The sequence below is a fragment of the Numida meleagris genome, chromosome 25 (genome assembly GCF_002078875.1).
Source record: "Numida meleagris isolate 19003 breed g44 Domestic line chromosome 25, NumMel1.0, whole genome shotgun sequence".
NCBI classification, from domain to species: Eukaryota; Metazoa; Chordata; class Aves; order Galliformes; family Numididae; genus Numida; species Numida meleagris.
This window is the reverse complement of record NC_034433.1, coordinates 2,071,982-2,090,993: the sequence shown is the minus strand read 5'-3', so window position 1 is coordinate 2,090,993 and position 19,012 is coordinate 2,071,982. Positions and strand designations below refer to the sequence as shown.

The 19,012-nt window shown below is 50.1% G+C and overlaps 1 protein-coding gene across 5 annotated transcripts in view; it reads right to left on the bottom strand.

Moving 5' to 3' along the window:
* Positions 2,256–19,012, bottom strand: part of NFASC (neurofascin) — a 72,692-nt gene continuing 55,935 nt past the window's right edge. For 2 of the 5 annotated variants that reach the window (XM_021376861.1, XM_021376862.1), the window contains 3 exons: positions 8,439–8,570; positions 7,899–7,968; positions 2,325–2,556 (listed from right to left, as the gene is read on the bottom strand). In XM_021376861.1, the coding sequence (XP_021232536.1) occupies positions 2,325–2,556; positions 7,899–7,968; positions 8,439–8,570 (434 nt within the window). Of the gene's footprint in view, positions 2,557–5,001; positions 5,014–7,898; positions 7,969–8,438; positions 8,571–12,352; positions 12,509–13,786; positions 13,904–15,980; positions 16,212–19,012 lie in introns of all 5 variants that reach the window. The other 3 variants (XM_021376863.1, XM_021376859.1, XM_021376860.1) reach the window with 3 other exon arrangements.

The window sequence follows — 19,012 nt, the reverse complement described above, 5'->3', positions numbered from 1 at the left end:
GCCTGCCCTGCTGCCAGGACCGATACCTTCTCGAGGGCTGGGGATGCTGCAGGGTACCCAAGGCTCCCAGTTCCCACAGCAGAAGCTGCTTCTCTATAGCAGTGGCTGCAGGTCGCTTTCCCTCCAAGCTATGCAAACTCATACACACAGCTGTGGGCTCAGGAAGCAGCCAGCCCCCTAACTGAGAGCTGTGTTACGTTTGGCTTAATGGGTTTGCTTAGAAACTGAAATGCAATTGTGGGACAGGCTGGGGATGCTCTCCTTAGTGAGGCCAACGTCAGCAGCAGGAATGGGTCTGTTGCATGAGTGCATTTACATGGAGGGCAACAGCAGCAGACATGGCCCTGCCCTGCAAGGTGACACTGGGGAGGACCCTGGCAGATGGCTCCTGTGCTGTCCTGGAGCCCCCCAGCTGTAGGGTTGGGGTTGGGGTTAGGTGCATGTCACCCGCCTGCTGTCTGCTTGCGTCCTGTTCTCTCCCATTTGCTCTGTTAATGCTGACCCGGTCCTGGCTCTCCTCCCCAAAGTGCAGGATCATTGTGCCATTAGCAGCTTCAAGAATGTGGCAAAGTACATCTGAGCAATCCCTATTAGTAGTGTTCTCGTTAGCGATATGTCTTTGTAGCAAACCAGCTTGAAAGCTGAAAGAATAATTGCATTAATCCTATTGCATTTAATCCATTAAGCTGAACAAAACCCTCCTCCTTAGGAAAGAAACGAAAGAAAAAAATCCATCCTAACATCATTCGACGTCTGCAGAACGGTCTGAAGGAATCCGATCTCTCTCAGCAAAGGTACCTTTGGTTTCAAAAGTGCAGGAAGTGGGAGAATACACACGGCGTTGGCCACTAAGACTCTACCCTCTATAGGATCCATGCGTTCCCGGTTGGGAGCTGTCCAGCGTCCTACTCCTACTGCTCCGGTGGCTCCGAGGCCATCGCGTTGGGGCGCGAAGCGGGGTGGGGGGTTAGTGTCAGTTTGTTAAACGTCCTGGGACGTTGGAAGCTGTGTAAGGCATGTGAAGGAGCACTCCTATCCGAGACGCTTTGTTACAGTGTGTTCCCAGGCTGAACGTAAATTGCGTGGGGTTTTGATATGTAAAGAACAGCAGAGGCGAGTTCCGCAAGTGGAAGCGTCTCTCAGGCTGATTGATTGAGGGGGGGAAAGGCCACTGTAAGAAATCGGGGTTTAGCTGAGAACGCCCAACCTGGTGCGTAACTGCTGCTGGGAGAGGGGGGGACCTCGGTGTCCCACTGCTGTTCCCAAGGGACACGTGTCCCTGACGCGCTGGAACGGTGAGCAGGGTGATGGTGGGGGGCCCCAAACCCGCTCCCAGGGGGTATGTCTCAGCCTGACCAGGTGGTTGGTGGCTTTTGTTTTGTTTCTCAAAATAAGCGATTTCTGGTCCCCTCATCCCTTGTTCATACTGGTCCTGCTTCCACTCCCTCTTTGCTACATAAGATTTATGGAGTTGCCTTTAAAAGAAAGCAGGCATGGTTTGGGGGGGCGGGGTTCCCCCCAACTTCTTACAAAGCAAAGACTAAAACAAAATGTTTTGCCTGCACTTCCCCAGGCAAGTGATGCTGTGAGCCAGGCTCAGTGGGCAAGCAGCCCTTGGCTGTACTGCAGCACATCCCAGCAGCTCCTCGTCCTCCTGGGGCTCTCATGATTGGGCCTGGTGGCCCCCAGGGCTGGGTCCCACAGTGTTTGGGATCCACACTTCTCAGCTTCAGGTGCTGCTTGGTCTTTCAGGAAGGTCTGGGAGAGGCTGTGGGCAAGGTGCTGCATGAGGATGGACATCGCTGTAATGCAATATCGCGGTGGCGTTGCCCATATAGCAACCACTCTTCTTTTCTTTTACGGATTTCCAATGCTCTTGTTGCTCTGCTCAGCCCTTTTCCCTCCCCCAAATCCCATTCTTTGCCCCTGTTATCTGGAACCTTCCTATAAATATTAAAAAAGGAATTTTAAACTCCCTCCCAAAAGAACAAAAAGGACACGGGGAGCCAGGTACAGCACTCCTGCATCCCTCCATCCCCGCGCTTCAGCTCTGATTCCAGCTACAGCTACAACTCATCCTCGCCTCGGGAGTCCTTGCCATTTACTTGTTTGCTAAGAATAAGATGGCATTGGCAGCTACCTGGTCTGCCTGTTTGCTTGGATTATTTTTTTTCCTATTTTTTGCAAATTTTTTTCCTTTTTTTTTCTTTTTTTTTCTTTTTGTGTCATTGGTTGGTTTTCATTCGTATGTTGAGTTGGCGGTGGCTGTTTAACCCCCAGCCACTGCAAGCCCCAAAGGCTGTTTGTGGTCCCATTGCGTTGCGCTATGCTAATGAGTAGATAGCATTGACTGGGGATGTGGCTTCCGAGCTCTCGTTGCCTTCTGTCTCCTCCTTGTCCTTTTTCACTGTGTACTGGCCAATGAAGGAGCCATCCTCGTTGAACTGCCCTTCCCCGCCCTCTCCGTAGTCCACCAAGCTGTCGTCGCTCTCCTGCTGCTTTATCGTGCCGTCCAGGGAGGTCTGGCTGTTGGGCAGTGGTTTGTTGTCTTCATCGCTGGTAGACAGACAGACAAAGTGAGGGTTGAGGGTGGGGCTCGCAAGGGGTAAAAGCCAAGGGCTGGATATTCAGAAATAAATCCAGTGTGTGACTGTGCTGAGCTGAGAGTGCAGGAGGAAAGCACTGAGTGCAGACAGCAGGTCATGGAGTGCCTGGTACGAACTCAAGGTGGGCACAGGGCCTCCATGAAGGAAGCCCATGGCTGGGTTCTGTGCTGTGGTTGAGATTACTGATAGCCCAGCCCTGGTGGTTTTTGGTTTTAGAAAGCAATTTTATAGAATCGCCAAATCACAGAATATCCCAAACTGGGAGAGAACCATAAGGTTCTCACCAAGTCCAGCTCCAGGCTCCACACAAGCCCACCCAAAAGTCAGAACACTTGCCTGAGAGCACTGTCCAGATGCTTCTTGAACTATTCATATGACATACATTGCTCAGAGCAGTCCAACTGGATGTACGTGATAAATATCCTTCCCTTGTCATTGCTCCTATCCTTTCCTTCTCCCTGCATTTTAGCCAACCTTGGTGTAACCTTGGTTTAGTGAGGTTTGTTTCCAGCTTTCCTTGTGAAAACACACGCTATTTTAGACAGCTCCATGCAATGGGGAAAACTCAAAGCACTGCGAGGGGGCATGTACAGGATGCCAAGTTCTGTGCAGCTCCCGAAACTCACGGGAATTTACCTTTCCAAGCTTATTTCTGAGCATCTAATCTTGTTTGCTCAATTCTTTATCCTTTTCTCTTTTTCACTGGAAAGATTAAGCCAGGTCACTGAAAAATAAATGGTCTGACCCACAGGAAAAAACAATCTTTTAAAGAAACCTTTTAACAAAAAAAATGGGGGAAAAGCTGTTTTCTCTCTGGAGGGCAAGGACTGGTAGCTCATAAATAAAGATAGTACTGCATCGAGGACGAGAGGATTGCTATATATAAAAATTAATTTTCATATCAGCTAGTCATTAGTTCATATTTGAGCTTACATTCAGCATGCAAATTGTGTAATACAGCTAAGGAGATCGCTTACGTACCTTGAACATTTCTCCTCCCTCCCACTCCTGTCTCTATTTATTTTGGTTTAGTTTAGTCCTGCACCCAGCAGGCTCGCTCCCCCCTCTGGCAGTCCACTCTGTTCTTGACTTTTATTAAAATTGATAAAAAATATGGGGCTATTTCGAAGCTGTACACGCAGAGTCATCAATCAAAAAAATGACTCAGCCTATTTTTTTCATTTGTTAGGTTTTTTCTGGAAAAACAACCTCCCATAGCCTCTTGAGTTTTGGGGCCATTTTTCATTAAAACAGCATCTCGGGACTTGCCCTTTGGGTAGGCAGCATCCACACCGTGGTGCGTGGTCCTGGTGAGGGGAACAGGGAACACTTTGCTTGGGCTGAGGAGAAAATTGCTCCTTAGCGATGGGAGCGGCCAGGGGAAGGCATTGCATCTCTTTGTGCCATTTAATTAATGGCATCAGCTCTCTGCAGTGGGAGAGGAATTTGGTATCCCACAGCACAACTGGCAGCTTTGTTCCGTGTTTCCTTCCATCAGCACTTTGTGAATTAAGCAATAATAGAAAACCAATGTTCCAGGCCTTGTGTTAACTTGGCATCTCAATAAATAATAACTTGTTAGCTTTGTAAGTGGCTCCTTTCTAAGGGGAAGAGAATTCAGTCTGCAAGCAGGACTGGCCGTTAGAAAGCCCAATTAATGTCAAGTAGAGAGTGGCAAAAACCAGATCCTTTTATCTGAATTACCCTTTCCCAAGATTTGGGGTGGGTTGGGTTGAACTTGGATCTAGAGCCAGGTTTTCCCTAAGGTGGGCTCTGCAATGCCGAACTCCCTGGCAGTGCATTTCCCGTGCCTGCCCTGGTTTTACCTCTCTCCAGCACTGCTCATCCTGTTAGTACATTAGGAGGGCGAAGCAGATACTCATCAGCACGCTGATGCGCTCTAACCCTGTTAACATGGATTTCTACGGGATTTGCTGATGGGTGCATTAGAGAAGCAGAACACCCAGCTCAAATCCGTTGAGGAAGTGCCATCCTGAGTGGCATAAATCACTGGGAAGAGGGGAGGCTGGAGCCAGGGGGAGGGTGCTGAGGGGTGATGCAGAGGATCCAGCCCTTCTGCTCATGCCTGTTGTCAGCATCCCCAGGTCCCACTACACATAAAGGGACCAGTTTGGGGTGGGGGTGATGTGGCTGGTGATGCCCATGGAGCATCTCCAAGCAAAATGCATCGATGGGCATGGGGGTACCCCCAACCCCAGCAAGAGGTAGAGGAGTCATGTTTAACATTAGGCGTTAGGTGGAGGCGGGTGTATGGGGACGGGATGGGGTGGGTGGGGTCTTTCAGCTATGAAAGAAACAAATTGCAAAAAGGAATAATTAAAAAAAAAAAAAAAAAAGCTAAATGTGCTGGAGTTCTGGCAGCACGTGGTCCTACCTTTCAAGAGACCTTCATGGTCCATGTGGATAGACCAGGTGAAAAGGAGAAGAAAGAATGGGAATAAAACAGAGAGAAGCAGAAAGAGCCTGATCAGAGAGAGATATGATGAGGTATGCATTTACAGGGGCAGTGCTAAAACCAAAACGAAAAGTCACTGCATTCCTCATGGAGCTCATTGCCTCTTTATACCAAATGGAGCCAGTGGAATTGTTCAGAGCTGGAGGAGTCCCATCCCTGGGAAAGCTGACCCAGAAGAGCACTGCTGGCAGAAGCTGGGCTGCTTGTGTTGGGCTGATGGCCAGGCACAAGCTGAGGGGGACAAATGCCATGCTGGGGGACAAACATCATGCTGGCCAGGGGTTGGGTGAAGGGACCACTCAGAGTCCTCTCCATCCCTTTGCTGGGCTTCCATGCTGATGTAACATCAGTGCATGGTGATGTCAACAGATAACCCTACTCCTCCCCATGCTGTTCCATTCTCCCCTTGCTGTGCTAGGGACAGCTCTGTGTCCCCTGACCTGGTTGCTGCTGCCCACAGTGCATGGGGGTGTGCCACCAGATCTCAACCTGAACCAGAGCTGCATGGAGCCCAGGAGGTAAAACCACTCAACTTTCCCTTCCCAGCAGCCCGGGTTTCCAGTCAATTCCCCCACGTGCAACTTTTAAACATTTGGTATAATGAGGCACAGTCACTGGCACAGAACACTGTCCAAGGATAATGGTCTCCTGCTTTGAAAATAAGCTTCTCAGTTTAGCCTCTGCCCAGGAAAACCATTATTCTGTTAGTGGAACAGAAAGATGTGACAGTATCTCTTAATTATAGGCTGCAGAGATTTGAAAGTTGCATGCACAGGGCATTAAGGACGTGAGATATGATGAGAGCATATCAGACATGCTATGTGGAGGTGGGGAGGGAAACCAATGAAGAACTCACGTCAGCTCAGATCCTGTCCTTGCTTGAAATACTAATTGCTACCCTCCTTGAGCCTAGCATCGCAATCATTTTGAATCTTAATCAGCCAACAGCATTTCATATCAATCCTTCAAGTTCACCTTCCTTTCTGCCTCCTTGAGAGAACTTCCTACCACTTCTGTTCCTGATGGAGGGGCAGAGTTCAGGGTCTGGTTTGTTATTTCTCTTTGGTTGCATTTTTCACATCTAGTTCATGGGATGCTGATGGAAAATGCAGGAGCATCTTGGGGCTTGGTATGAAGATTGCACCCAGGCACACCACCCCCCTTCCCAGCAGGATCTAAGTACAGTATCCTGCTATTACAGGGGGGAATCTTGTTTTGATTAGATAGATCCATGCCAGCAATGTTGCAAAAACCTCAGCTCTATGGATAACGACCCAAAAAACCCAAAGCAGGACCCTTCCAACTCCTACACTTCGGTCATCCCTATGTGAACAATGTCTGAGTTCGCTCTTGTTGCCCTTCTACTATCTTCTGCATGCTCATGGCAGTGGGTCTGTCAATAAGGGGCTGAGATTCAGCTAAGCAGGAGTTGCTGTGTTGTAGGATGGCCAAGTATGGATATCAGCAGTAGATTTTCTCAATCAAACTATTATTTTCTGTATTAAATGGCTTTATCCATAGCTTGAAGGTGTTGCCCCTGCGTGGTGTGGAGGGCAATAAAGAATGGTGACTTTTTTCCTAGAGCGTGTTATTTGCTTTCCCACTGAGGTGTATTTATATTCTCTACCATTCCTACCAGAAAACTGGGGAGCTTTGGGCTTGTGACATCCTTTGGAGAAAAACCAAATACAGTTACCATGCTACTAACAGTATAAATGTGATGGTATTGAGGAATGCAGTTCTGCTTTCATTTATTCATTGCGTGCAGGCAGATCTATTCATTTTGCTCGCTCTAAAGTCTTTGGCGGAACATGTGTGAATTGTTACATCCCTCACTGAATTGTAAGTAAATTCTTCCCATCTCGGCTACGTCAATTCGTAATGCTAGGAGTGCTGGTAATGACATAGTGTTTAATTAACCCCTGTTTTGAAGTCAGGAGGAAGAACTCCCACCAGACTAATTGGGCTGTGGATCCAGCTCTGATGGAAAGGTGCATTTAAATTCTTTAGCAAAAAGCAGAGCGCACACTAGGTGCTCAGAGGGCAAACTGGGTGTACTGTAAAACATCCCTGTCATCTGTCGAGTGTGGGCGATCCAATGAGACCTGACACGTTACCTGCTCCTGCTCCCTGGAGGCAGGCAGCAGCGGGGACACTGACATGGCTGTGGGATGCTGATCCCTCTCTGAAATATCCTAGGAGCTTTTGCAGGAGGAAAGATGGGTGCTGCCCCTCCCAGGATGCCTTTTTTCTCAAAAGGGGCCGCTCAGAGATGGGGGGAATCAGAGCGTTTTTGGCAGGATCACTGCTCAGCACTCCAGGGGCTGTTTGAGAGGGGTTTCTCTGGGGACCTTAGAGCAAAGCCTTGCTTTGAAGCCAGGCAGATCCCAGGCAAGTGAACCTGCATACTTTCAGGGCTGTTCTTAGCATGACTTTGGGCACTTCTTCCTTTATGAGCAGGAGAGAGGTTGAGCTACAGGGTGATGTCCCTGAGATATCCTCAGGCTGCTTCAGGAGTTCACTCTTGTGCCTCTTCCATGTTTGATCTGCACTGGGTAGGAGCCACGTCCTGGGTCACAGCATGCCAGCTCTGCCTGGACTGACCCAGGAGCAAACCTTTGCAGCCAACTCCCTGCTCCGGGGCTTTAGGAAACATTTCCTTTGGCAGAGGACTTGCAGAGAGAAGGAGGCAGGAGGAGAAAGGTGGGAGGAATAACTGAGGAGGCTGCGTGGCACCGTGGGGCTGCGGAGGGGGAGAGCGGTGAGGGCTGTGATGGGGCTGATGGGGGGCGTGGGTCCATGCTGGGGGAGCATACCTGTAGTCGAATGAGCCGTCTTCTACGTTCTTGTCTTCGGGATTCAGGTGCTCATCTTTGTTGTCGCGCACTGTAAGCAAGCACATCCCCAGCATCCCCATCAGTAAGGAAGGTGAACTTCCTGCAGGGTGAAGTACAGCTGGGCAGGCTTGCAGGCTGCTCCCTAGACCTCCTGCTGCAGTGGCACCAGGGCACCGGTGCATGATGGAAAGTGACTTTTCTGAAGTGCTGTCTCTGCTTTGCAAAAATTTAATGAGGTTTTTTTTTTTTCTGCCTGAAAAGAGCTCTTTCTGGATGTGGCTGAGCAGATTTGCAGAGCAGAGGTGGGGTCAGGCAGAGCAGCAGCATCCGGCTCCCTGCACAGCACAGAGCCCTCACCCGCCCTTTAATTAACTAAAATGCTTCCCACTAATAACAGTGTTCCCACTATGGAAGAAGGAAAGTGCTTGAAATCATGAACATGTATCAGAGCAGCGGTTTGATTGCCTCTGAAGCCTGGAGGTATTTACAGCACAAAGGATCGCCCCGCAGCCCTCATACCTGGGTATTTCCCTCCTCTGCTCCTCTTAATGAAGCAAACGATCAGCAGAATGAGGACCAGGAGAGCAATGGCACACATCAGCCCGATGAACCAGCCCTGGGTCGCGATGTCCACGTGGTTCTTGGTGTAGGCTGGGAGGAAAATGAAGAAAGGAAAAAGCTCTGAGGGGAGGTCAGGACAGCGGGGAAAAACAAATGACCAGGAGGACTCAGTCCACGCTATCTGTAGCACTGCACTTGTATGTATGTGTGTTTTCCGGGTTATCTGATGCCATAGCACAGGGATCTGTGGCTTTTTTAATGGTGGGTCAACTCAGCATTTTAGCAGGAGCTTCAGACAGCAAAGGGTCACAGCGTAAAGGAAAACCTAGCAGAGACTGGTGAGAAAAGGCATAGAAACTAATGGCAAAAGAAGCTGGGTAACAGATTTGATCTCACGTTTCCTGCGTCTGAAAGCAGCCCTGGAGGTCTGGGATTGAGGTGCCCAGAGATAAAGATGCAATCCTGGCGTGCATAGCTTGGCCAACATATGAGCAAGCAGCAGCTGCAGAGCCCTGGGAGGTCATAGAATCATAGAATGGCTTGGGTTGGGAGGATCTTAAATATCATTGAGCCCCAACCCCCTGCCATGAGCAGGGTTACCAACTACTACATCCTTAAGGAACATCCCCAGTTGCTGAGATGTGGTCTGGGAGCACTGGGATGTCATTGTACCGTGGTCTGGCAATACTGCTGGGTGTGACACTGAGCAAGGAGAGATGCCCTGCTCCTGCAGCCATGCCCTGCTGTGCTGCGTGCAGTGCCCGTGTGCGGTCAGACCAACACATCTGTCTCCTATAAATAGCAACGAGCTGCCATTCTCGGGCTCTCGTTGACACACGCTTGGTATTCAGCAAGACAGAGTGGAGGAGAAAATAACCTTCAGCGCAGCGGGGGCTGAGAGCAACCAGGCTGCAGAACAGACAGAGAAGTGTTCATGGAGCAAGGGGGCCCTGAGCTGGACGGGATTAAATCAGTGGCTTAGTGGGGGGGTTGTCCCAAATGGGAAGGATGGAGCATCATTTGTGCCAGAAAGCAATCTGAAATGTGATTGCTGCTGCTGCTCCCTGATATTGGCACTGTGGAGTTCTAGGGAGGGATGTGCTGCTGCTTCCAGACTTTGCCTCATTTAATTAGATGAGTCAACTCCAGCCAACAAGACCTGGGAGGCAGCACACGCAACTGTCTTGTGGAGCTGCCTTGAAATAATTGGATTTAAACCCACCATCCTCTGCACAAGTAGCAGTAACAGAGTGAGCCCTTGGACAGCACACTCAGTACACGTCCTATTATTCCTTCCAAACTCATTCTTTCCAGACTGACTTGAGATAACAGGTGCTTTCCTTGAGATGAAATCTGAGCCACGCTGTCAGCAGATAATTGCAGCCAAACCACGACACAAGGAAATCGCAGATAAAAGAGAAGAATGAGATTGACAAGAAAGTACCGTTCGCTAAAGAAATGATTTTGGATGCAGAACACTCAGCATTGCTTTTTTTGGTTGGAGGGTGCTGCCTTGGCTCTCTTTTGCTGCTTTTTCCTTTAATACTGCCACATTCGGTATTTAAAACAACCTGAGCTGTGTAGATGGACTGTTTGTAGTCAAGAGAATGAGATTAGAACAGAGAGGAGCTGAGAATTGGATTCAATTAACTCAGGTGCTCGAGGAGGAAGGAGGAAACAAAACTCTACTGGAGAGATTTGAAATGGGAGGAGGGAGGCGGTTTTAGCAGCCCTGGTGGGATGGGATTGCACAGAAAGCTGTGCTAAAGGGAGAATGAAGGGGTCTTCAAAGCCTCAAGTGCTCCCAAGGGGAGAATTCCATGCTGACCAGGGCTGAGCTGTGCATGGGGGGGATTCTGCAGCAGTGACTGTGGCACCGCGTGCCATGAAGGTAGGGGTGTCATTGCCATCCTTCCCAAAAAAGCAAAACATGCCGACAAATCATAGTCACAGCAATCTTGTTTTTGGAGTAAACGAGTGACTGTCATTGCAGCATTTGGAAAGAGAAGGGTAAGCACACGGCTGTCAGAGAGAGTGTTCTGATTTGCGTTAATGTAAGGCCGACGCCAAGGGTAAATAGTGGCAAGCAGCTGTGGCATTGAACAGGTATTGATCTGAAATGCAAGTGCAGCAGCTTTTTTTAAAGAAAAGTAATTATAATCTTGTGGCAGAAAACGTGTTACCCAACAGTCGTGGTTTATACGCCAATAGCAAACCTGACTGTATTCTGACAGCAGACCAGCAGAATTTATGTCACGTTTGTAAGGCAGACAGTTGGGTGTGTGAAGCCCAGCTAGCTGCAGTCCTGCACAGATCCCCCTTCAGCATTTTACATTGTTTCTTGAATTTAGAAGACGTCTTTGCATTAAGCTATATTTGTAGTTTAAATGCCATTTACAATTGGAAAGAGCTCTTTTGGGATATTGAGCTGTCAAGTTAAGCAGAAGAGAAGGCGTGGTGCGCGTGGACCTCTTATTTATCTGCATTCGATCTGAAGAACAGCTATTTGGCAAACATTACAACCAACAAGCAAAATGAACAGGGCTCTCTGATCACCAGCATTCCTGCGGCATGTGATTGTCAGCGGGGGCTGAACACTCATCTCAGCAGAATCTAGCAGTGAAAAATGGGCAGGGATGGAGCTGTGGGGACAGGGACAGGGTTGGGTGGTCCCTGTGCATTGTCTCAGTAATAGCAGTAGAAACCCATAAATTACAGCAGATTGCCATGCCAGCATCAACCAGCCAAGGATGCGACCTCTTCTTCTAATGATTTCCTGCCCCATGGTGCTGGTGGTCCTTCACCCTGACACCCAAAGTGGGAGAAAAGCAGCAAGAGAAGAGAAGAGACGGGTCCGAGCTGGGGAGCAGTGTCGCAGAAGGGTGTTTCATGGTATGGGTGAGGGGGCTGCAGCCTTGAGGACGATTTCTGAGTCTGGGAGCAGAAATTGGAAAGGTGTACCATGCTGCTGTGCCCAAGGCAATGTCAGTATTGGGTAGTTCTGGACGCTCAGGGTTACCAACAGCTGCCCTCTGTCCCTGCCTAGCACACCAGGGAATTACTCAATGGAGTAATGCCTTGCTAGCACTTGGGCTGCAAGTGCATGGAGTAAGGTGGGGAGAGCTGCCCCTGCTGCAGCCTTTCTTTGCTAGGAGCGAACATTTTGCTCCTGAGCAAAGAGATGGCTTTCATGCTGTAGCTCTCCCTCACACCGCTGGATCTCAGCAAAGCAATCTCAGTTCTCTGAAATCTCAGCCTTTACCTACTGCAGCGTGGGCTGCTCCAGTGCTGCTCGCTCCGCGGCTGTGCAGAGCTGAGCCCTTGGCTTGGACAGCATTGCGCACAGATTCTTACGGCACAACCCACGAGCGGACACAAAGGGAAGCACAGGCGTTGTGATTTACTGACACTCATCGAGTGTCAACAGGGATGCTTTAGAAATGCATAAAGCCTGATTGAGTGCCTGTGGAAGTCAGTAAGGCTCCTTCTGTGGCATTCAGTGGGCAGAGTAGGAAGCCCATAATTAGGAAGCTCTAAAAATCACTGAGGTGATAAGCCTGGAAAATTGCTTGTGCAATTAAATGCAAAGTTGCCGAGGGAACATACCTTGCCTTTCACCGAGCTGAAGAGCCATTGCCCGCGCCATGCGTGCCTCTGGCCGTGGTGCTGTCCCCAACCCAGCGCCACAAGGTGCATGCACGCGCTCCTCACCCTGGTTCAACCCTTTCCTTTCATCCTTTGTGCAATGCAACGAGGACGCTCGGGTGGCTCTTAAATAAGGGCAGGGTTGCGCTTGTCCCATCCCCCCTCCACCACGCCGGTGCCACCCGCGGGGACGCAGTGACATGCCGCGGACACGCAGCCCCGCTCACCTGAGCTGGTGGTAAAGGTTATGTACGAGTGCTCGCTGGGGCTAGACCATATGGGGAACACCCACAGCTTGTACACCATCCCCGGCGTCAGATTGGCCAGCTGCACAGAGGAGGGGGTCTGAGCTTTAACGGGGATAGATTTCTCTGTCTTGTTACCTGAGAAACAGAAACCGCACATCAAAGCCAGCCGCGGGAGGTGGCTGTGCTGGCACCGCGGGCGCTGTGTCGTGCTGGCCTGAGCCACCAAGCAGAAATAATGGAGCACGGTGGTCAGGGGGGCTCTGAGCTGTGCCGTGATTATCCTTCGAGCAGAAGGAAAACAGCGAGGCAGGGAGGTGGTTTGCTGCATCCCTGCTTGCTGTACTTAAAAAATAAAAAAAAAAAAAAAAAACACCGATAGCTGTTCAGATTTCTCCCTACTCTTAAGATCTGACAGATGCTTTATCTGCCCAGCCACAGGTCTGCGTGTTTGAGTGTTTATAACAAAGGTCTGGGATTTGCCTGGTCCTGCTCAGCTGTTGTGCAGCAGGACGGGGTAAAGGACCAGTTCCCATGCTTAGCATCGTGCCTGCAGGTTAAGGATACTTTCTATGGGCTGGATGCTGCAGCCCAGCCGGGCTGGGAGGGAGTGAGCTGGGAGCTGGGATATTTGGCCTTCAGGGTTTGGGCATCCGATGTGTATCCCCAGTTGTGGAAAATGGTCTCCTTCCCTATTGTGATAACAAAGGATGCAGAGCGAGAGCGGGCACTGGTGGTGCCTCCTGAACTGGTTTAAGTAAGCAGCAACGTCAGCTCTCAGTGTGTGACCAGAAGTGATTCGCTGTTGATGACTGTGCGCAGTTGGTTTGTTTTAAATGCCAATTTAAGATCGATGTGCCATACAATAAGGCTGAAATGGCTGGGAAATAAAGTCAGAGATAAGCAGCGTTCATCGCTGCCTATCTACAAGAAATCCAAACCAGCATGTAAATGTCTGTTCTAAACGAGCACTAAAAGCAGATATACCAGCCTGAAGTTTCCAGACCACGGACAGCCTTACAATTGCAAGAGACAAAGATATTTGATACGACAGGAGGTTTGGGGTCAGGGGTGATTCTGCCAGCTCCAGGTTCTGCTAGCCCTGCTCCAGAGGTGTGCAACGCTGCCCTCCAATTTCTGCAGATCTTGTTTTCTATGAAAGATTTGTCTCCTTATATATATATACAAGCATGTATTTTTCAAGTCTCTTTATGCTGAGACTACGTGTAGCCCAGCTCCACAAACAGCCCGCAGAAAAACAGCTGTGCTCGTCGGTGGTTCATGAGTATGAACATCTCATAACTATGAGTGCATGGAATGCACAGTAATTAAGACTAACAATTGCAGCCTTGGGAGCTGGCAGAATCTCCAGCGGCATCACCACCCTATAGATTCCCCACGCGATCTGATGCTTACTGGTGATATACTTAACCACAAAGTCAGTTCCTGCAGAGTAATTGTGGCTCCAGGTGATGTTTGCCCAGTTACTATTAGCCCAAGCTCTTATGTCCCATATGGACGATCCATTGGTGGCTGGTGGACAGGTTAGAACAGGAGTTAGTATTTTGGATTATACCGAAGCGAGAGCTCACCTAGCATCCAGGGTTGGTAAAATCTTATAGAATCATTCCTAAAATTAATACTTCAGTCTTAACCTATGAGTGCACCTGAGGATGTAATTGTTTCCTACAAGAACCTTAGCTTCAAAACACTGGAGGAAGTTCAACGACAATATCTCATGGTATGTTGGAATTTAAGTCCAACTGCACTCCTTTTATCTCAGAAATTTTGGCTTTTGTGGCAATTCTGTGTGGATTTCGGTCCGTGGGAAAACCTCCCAGCTAAACTCATGCCTACACCAACGTGGGAGACCCACGCGTGAGCGCACACAGCCGCACTGCCACAACCGGGAGCGAACGCTTTCGTCTGACTGGGGCTAAGACAGCCAGTGGGGCAATGAAGTCACTCGTTTCTGATTTTGAAGCTGAGGATTGTCGACATTGCTTTGGAGAGTGGATGAACTTCTATTTCTGGTGAAGTGGAGCTAATCCACTATTTAGTGTGCGTGCGTCGTCAGATGCATCACACCTCTGTTTTGCTATTAGTGTTGTTTACTTGGGGGTGTAGCTCCGATTTGGGGTTGACAAAGCACAGGTGAGTGCGTTCCATCCCTGCAACAGGGACAGCTGTGAGACTTTTGGGAAGGGGCTGCAGCCCATGGCCGGTCGGTGGGGGTCTCTCTGTCTGCCCGCATTAGGGTCAGGCTCTAGGCTCGTGGCCCCAGGGCCATCTGGGACTCTGACTGCTCCTCTGCCTCCCTTCCTCCCATTTCCTCACCAGCTCATCACCTGGTCTCAATAAGCAGCATTTCCCACTTGCTTGCTGAATTGTGACCATCGTCTGGTAGCAATCTTGTGAACCTGCTTCATTGCCAAGGACTCATGCATAGCACTGAAGTTGTGCCTTTCTATCTCACGCAAGTTTTTGAACTGGTTTGGTTAGGGCAGCACAGCTCCGTGCCCACATTCCCTTTGCTTGTGGCTTTGGAGCTGCCCCTGGGAAGGCTGCGTGCCATGAGCCAGAGCACAAAGTTGTGTTTCCTCGGTCAGGATGGCAACCTTAAAGAGCAAACTAGTGCAGAGGGGGAAATGTGCTGCAGGTTCTCCAATCTCTCTTACTGCAGAGGGCCTCTCAGATGGACCCAGGGCCTCCCAGCATGCGTTGGGGGTTGGGTTTAACCATCTTGAGCTGAATTGAGGCATTAAGAGGCCCGAATTGCTTTTATCAAATTCCTTGAAGTAAACCAGTGTCAAGTTTAATACTCGTTACTACGGTCTCCTTTCTCTCTTCGAAAAGTGAACGAAGAGTTCTGTAGCTTTTGCGCATACATTTTGGAGTGCATCCTATCCAGCTATGTAACTGCCTTCTTTTGGCTGTGCTCCCTTTTGCTTGATTCATTTTTTAACAACCCCATCGTTTATTAACCAGAGAGCCCATCATCGCAGTGTCTTTAAAAGCAAGGGTCTCAGGGATACCTCTCCCCATATAAAGTAGGGAATATGCCCTCACCAAAGCGGTTTGATCACCCTGCTCTGCCTGACTGCACGATGGCTGCATGGTGAGCTGGGTAACACCCGGAGCACAGCTCTACCTTTGCCACCTGCCCAGGTTCCCCGTGGGCTATGAGCAGGGTACGTTGCAGGGAGCAGTACCATGAACCAAAAGACTCCTATGAGCTGTGACAGCTCTCTTCACTAGCAGCTGATGTGCTAAATTTGAAGCGACATCTTCTATAATAGCAGCAGAACCCCTTTTTAAGGACAGTAAAGGTAAGGTAATACTTTGTAGGGTCTTCCATCTCCTTCCCAACTCTGATGCTAATTCAGCATCATGACACCCCAGGGAGAGCTGCGTTATCCCCTTTGTGGGCTGAGAGACCCCCAAATCACCACCTTAACCCTGAGCGTGTACCACCTCTAGCTCCTTGCAACACCATTCCCAAAGCACAGAATGCCTTTTTCTGTGCCCGTTATTAATCCTCGCCCTGAGCAAGAAGCGGGGAAAGTCCCGGCAGGGTTAGAAGGGTTAGAGGAAAAGGAAAGCGCAGTACCCAGCTCCTGTTTTGTGGTGGCTGCCGCAGCCCTCTCTGCAGTTGTTGTAGTGCTTGCGACGGTGCTGGCGGCTGTGGTGGTTGTAGTAGTAGTGGTGGTGGTGGTAGGGATGGCGGTGGTAGGGATTTCGGTAGGAGGGGTTTCAGTAGTAGGGGTGGCGGTGGTGGTAGTGGTGGCGGTTGTGGCTGCTGGAGTTAGCTCGGTTGTAGGTGGAGGCAACCAGGTCACAGCTGGCAGAGGGAAAGGCAGATGCTGGCTGTTGAGAAGCGGTTATGGCTCCCGGGGCTCCCACACACCATTCCCAACACCGAGCAGAGGGGAAGCATCGAGCACGGCACCACACGGACCCGCAGTCCCATCCCCATCCCAGCCAGTGTGAGCAGCACCCAGACTGAGCTCTTGGGAAAAACCCATCTGCTGTGGGCTAGGCGAGCCCCAGTGCAACGAGTTTGGCAGCCCCTGAACTACACCTCCAGCCTTGTAAAGCCGCCAATCTGCCCTGCAGCTTCTTAGCTCCTTCCTTCTTGCTGCTCTGTGTACTGGTCCTGCAGGATGGTGACAAAGCAGCCTTAGCATTAATGTGGGTGTAGCTCTTTGGTGAGTGATGGGTGCTGCTTTGCCATCACTGCTCCTCAAAATTTACCTTTAATTTAGGACATACCTTAAGCTTCCCAAATGAGAAGTCAGTACAGTTTGCTTTCTACCTAGCCCCCATCCACATCTTACCTCTGCTCTGAGCACTAGGGTCAATGTGCACATTATGTATGCAACCCCTCAGTGTGGTTGCAAAAGTTCCTGAATGCCACCAAGGGAAGGTGCATGGGTTGGGCCAGCTGAGGAGGCAATATGGCATCTTTCTAACTTTGTACTGGGTCATGGCTGTGAACCTCAGTGGCCATGAATGGGACTAGAGCCCTCGGCTGGAGCAGGGGGCTGCAGCTGGCTTTGCTAATGGGAACACAGAGGGAATTTCCAGAGGAGACAGCAGTACCACTGGCTAATGTCTGATGGAAGGGGACATTGGAAACCATTGCTGAATGCTCTCAGGTATGAATGAGCATTGCTCTGTAAAGGCGATTTCTGCTGCCTGAAAACCTGCCAGCAGAAAACGCAGCTGAGGAGCTGCTTAAACTGCCTGGGGTAAAGGAAATCCCATGGTGTTTGCATTAAGTTGTATTTACTTACTACAGATCAAGGGATTACAAATCCCCATCAGGCAAATGAAAATGGCTGTTGCAGATATCACCCACTAATAAGAATAGCTTGAGAAAAGTGCTTTAAAAACTGTCCAAGAGCAAAGCCAGGGCTGCTTTTTCACCAGCTCAGTCCCAGGTTGGCTTGTATGGGAGCGAGCTCCCCTTCAAGCCTACAAATGCAGAAGGACAGGTCTGAGAGAATGCAGCTAAGACCCCAAGAGACCCCGTCCTCTAAAATCCCAGCAGTCCAAAGGGTCAGTGTGGCCACCTCCCTACTGCATGCAGCTGCAGTCAAACCCCATTACCAGCACGTACCGTCACAACAAACCCAGTGCAACACATGGCACCCAGCGCAGGGACCGACGCAGCCTCGCAGAAGCCTCATGCAGCAGTGCAGTAACGGGTGGGGCAGGAATAGAGCAGCCACCCCCCTCCCCCCAAAGCACTCCAGCATTGTGGAACACATCCCAACCCAGACAGATGGCAGTGACAGCAACGGGAGCCAGGCTGGAACATCACACAACTTGGGCACATGGGGCATAGCAAAGCCCTCTCTGATCTCAGTTGTGACAGAAGCTTTATCTCACTTCATTACCAAGCTTTGCTTTGCTGTGTCCTGAGGCTGTAGGTTGCAAACAGGGCAAGAGGCATAACCATTTTTTGGAAGGTTAAGCAATTGGTGTGGTTACAGTTGATGCAATTTTTCTACAACTCATCCATAGGTTTACAATGTCCGCACGTCAACACAAGCAGTGGAAGCTAGCTATTAGCTAATGCAACCTCACCGCTTCCTCTGCGAATCCCTGATTCACAGCGAAGGAAAAGACAACCCAACAGAGCACCAAGCAATTTGCTGTAAGGCTGCTCCAACGCCCAGCTCCCAGCCCACGTTGATCCATCACATTGCACCCGAGTGCACCGCGTGCGTCACCCAGCACTGCTGCAATGGCTCTATCAGCAGGTTAAGTCCTTGTTAAAGCAGGAGGTCAACGGGGGGAGCACATGTGGGCAGCACTGGGCAGGAGGAGGGCAGCGGGGCTCCTGCTGGGCCGCGGGATTTGGTCCTCTCTGCTTCGGGATTCACAGCTGCAGCCTCATTTGTGTTTGAATACGAAATGTATGCAGAGGAAAAGCTCAGCTGGTAGATTTGGGGGAGAGAAGATAAGGGGCATTTGCTAGCCTTTGAAATCCGTCCCCTGATGAGAGCTGAGTTCAGGCTGGGGGGAGGTAAAGACGGCTTTGACAGGAGATCAGAGCTCCCGAAGAAAGGAGCACCCCACTACAGCCCCGTGCTGCGACCAGGGCAGTGCTCATTGTGGCTGGCATCTCCAGGTCTCCTTGGTTTTGCCAGCTGATACCCATCTAGAAATCACATGCATCTTTCCAAAAATGCAACAGTAACATTTATGGGATAGAGCATTTCTGAGCTTTGCAGAGTAGCTGCACTTCTCTTTCTGCATTCCCCACTTGCAGGAGTTGCTGCCAAGAAGGGGCAGCCACGTTCCTAATGCAGGGCAGAGTGCACCCTGAAAGATGGTGTGGGGCTTGAAATAGACCTGATTTATCCAGAAAAACCCCAAGTGAAAGCCAGCATATGGCTCCCTACATGGATGAGCTCCTCTTCCTGGAAATACATGCGAGTTAGCTCATAAATCGGCCCCGTCTTTGCCACGCACTGATTGCTTTTTCTGTCTACAAGATGCATTAGCATTCCTGGTAATGGAGACCAAGGGGCACGGTGGGGAGGAGACGCTGCTATAATGGACAAGGGATGCAGCAGTCTGGCTGTAGCAATTAATAGGGTAAGTGATGAGGGAGATGGGTGCAGCAGGAGG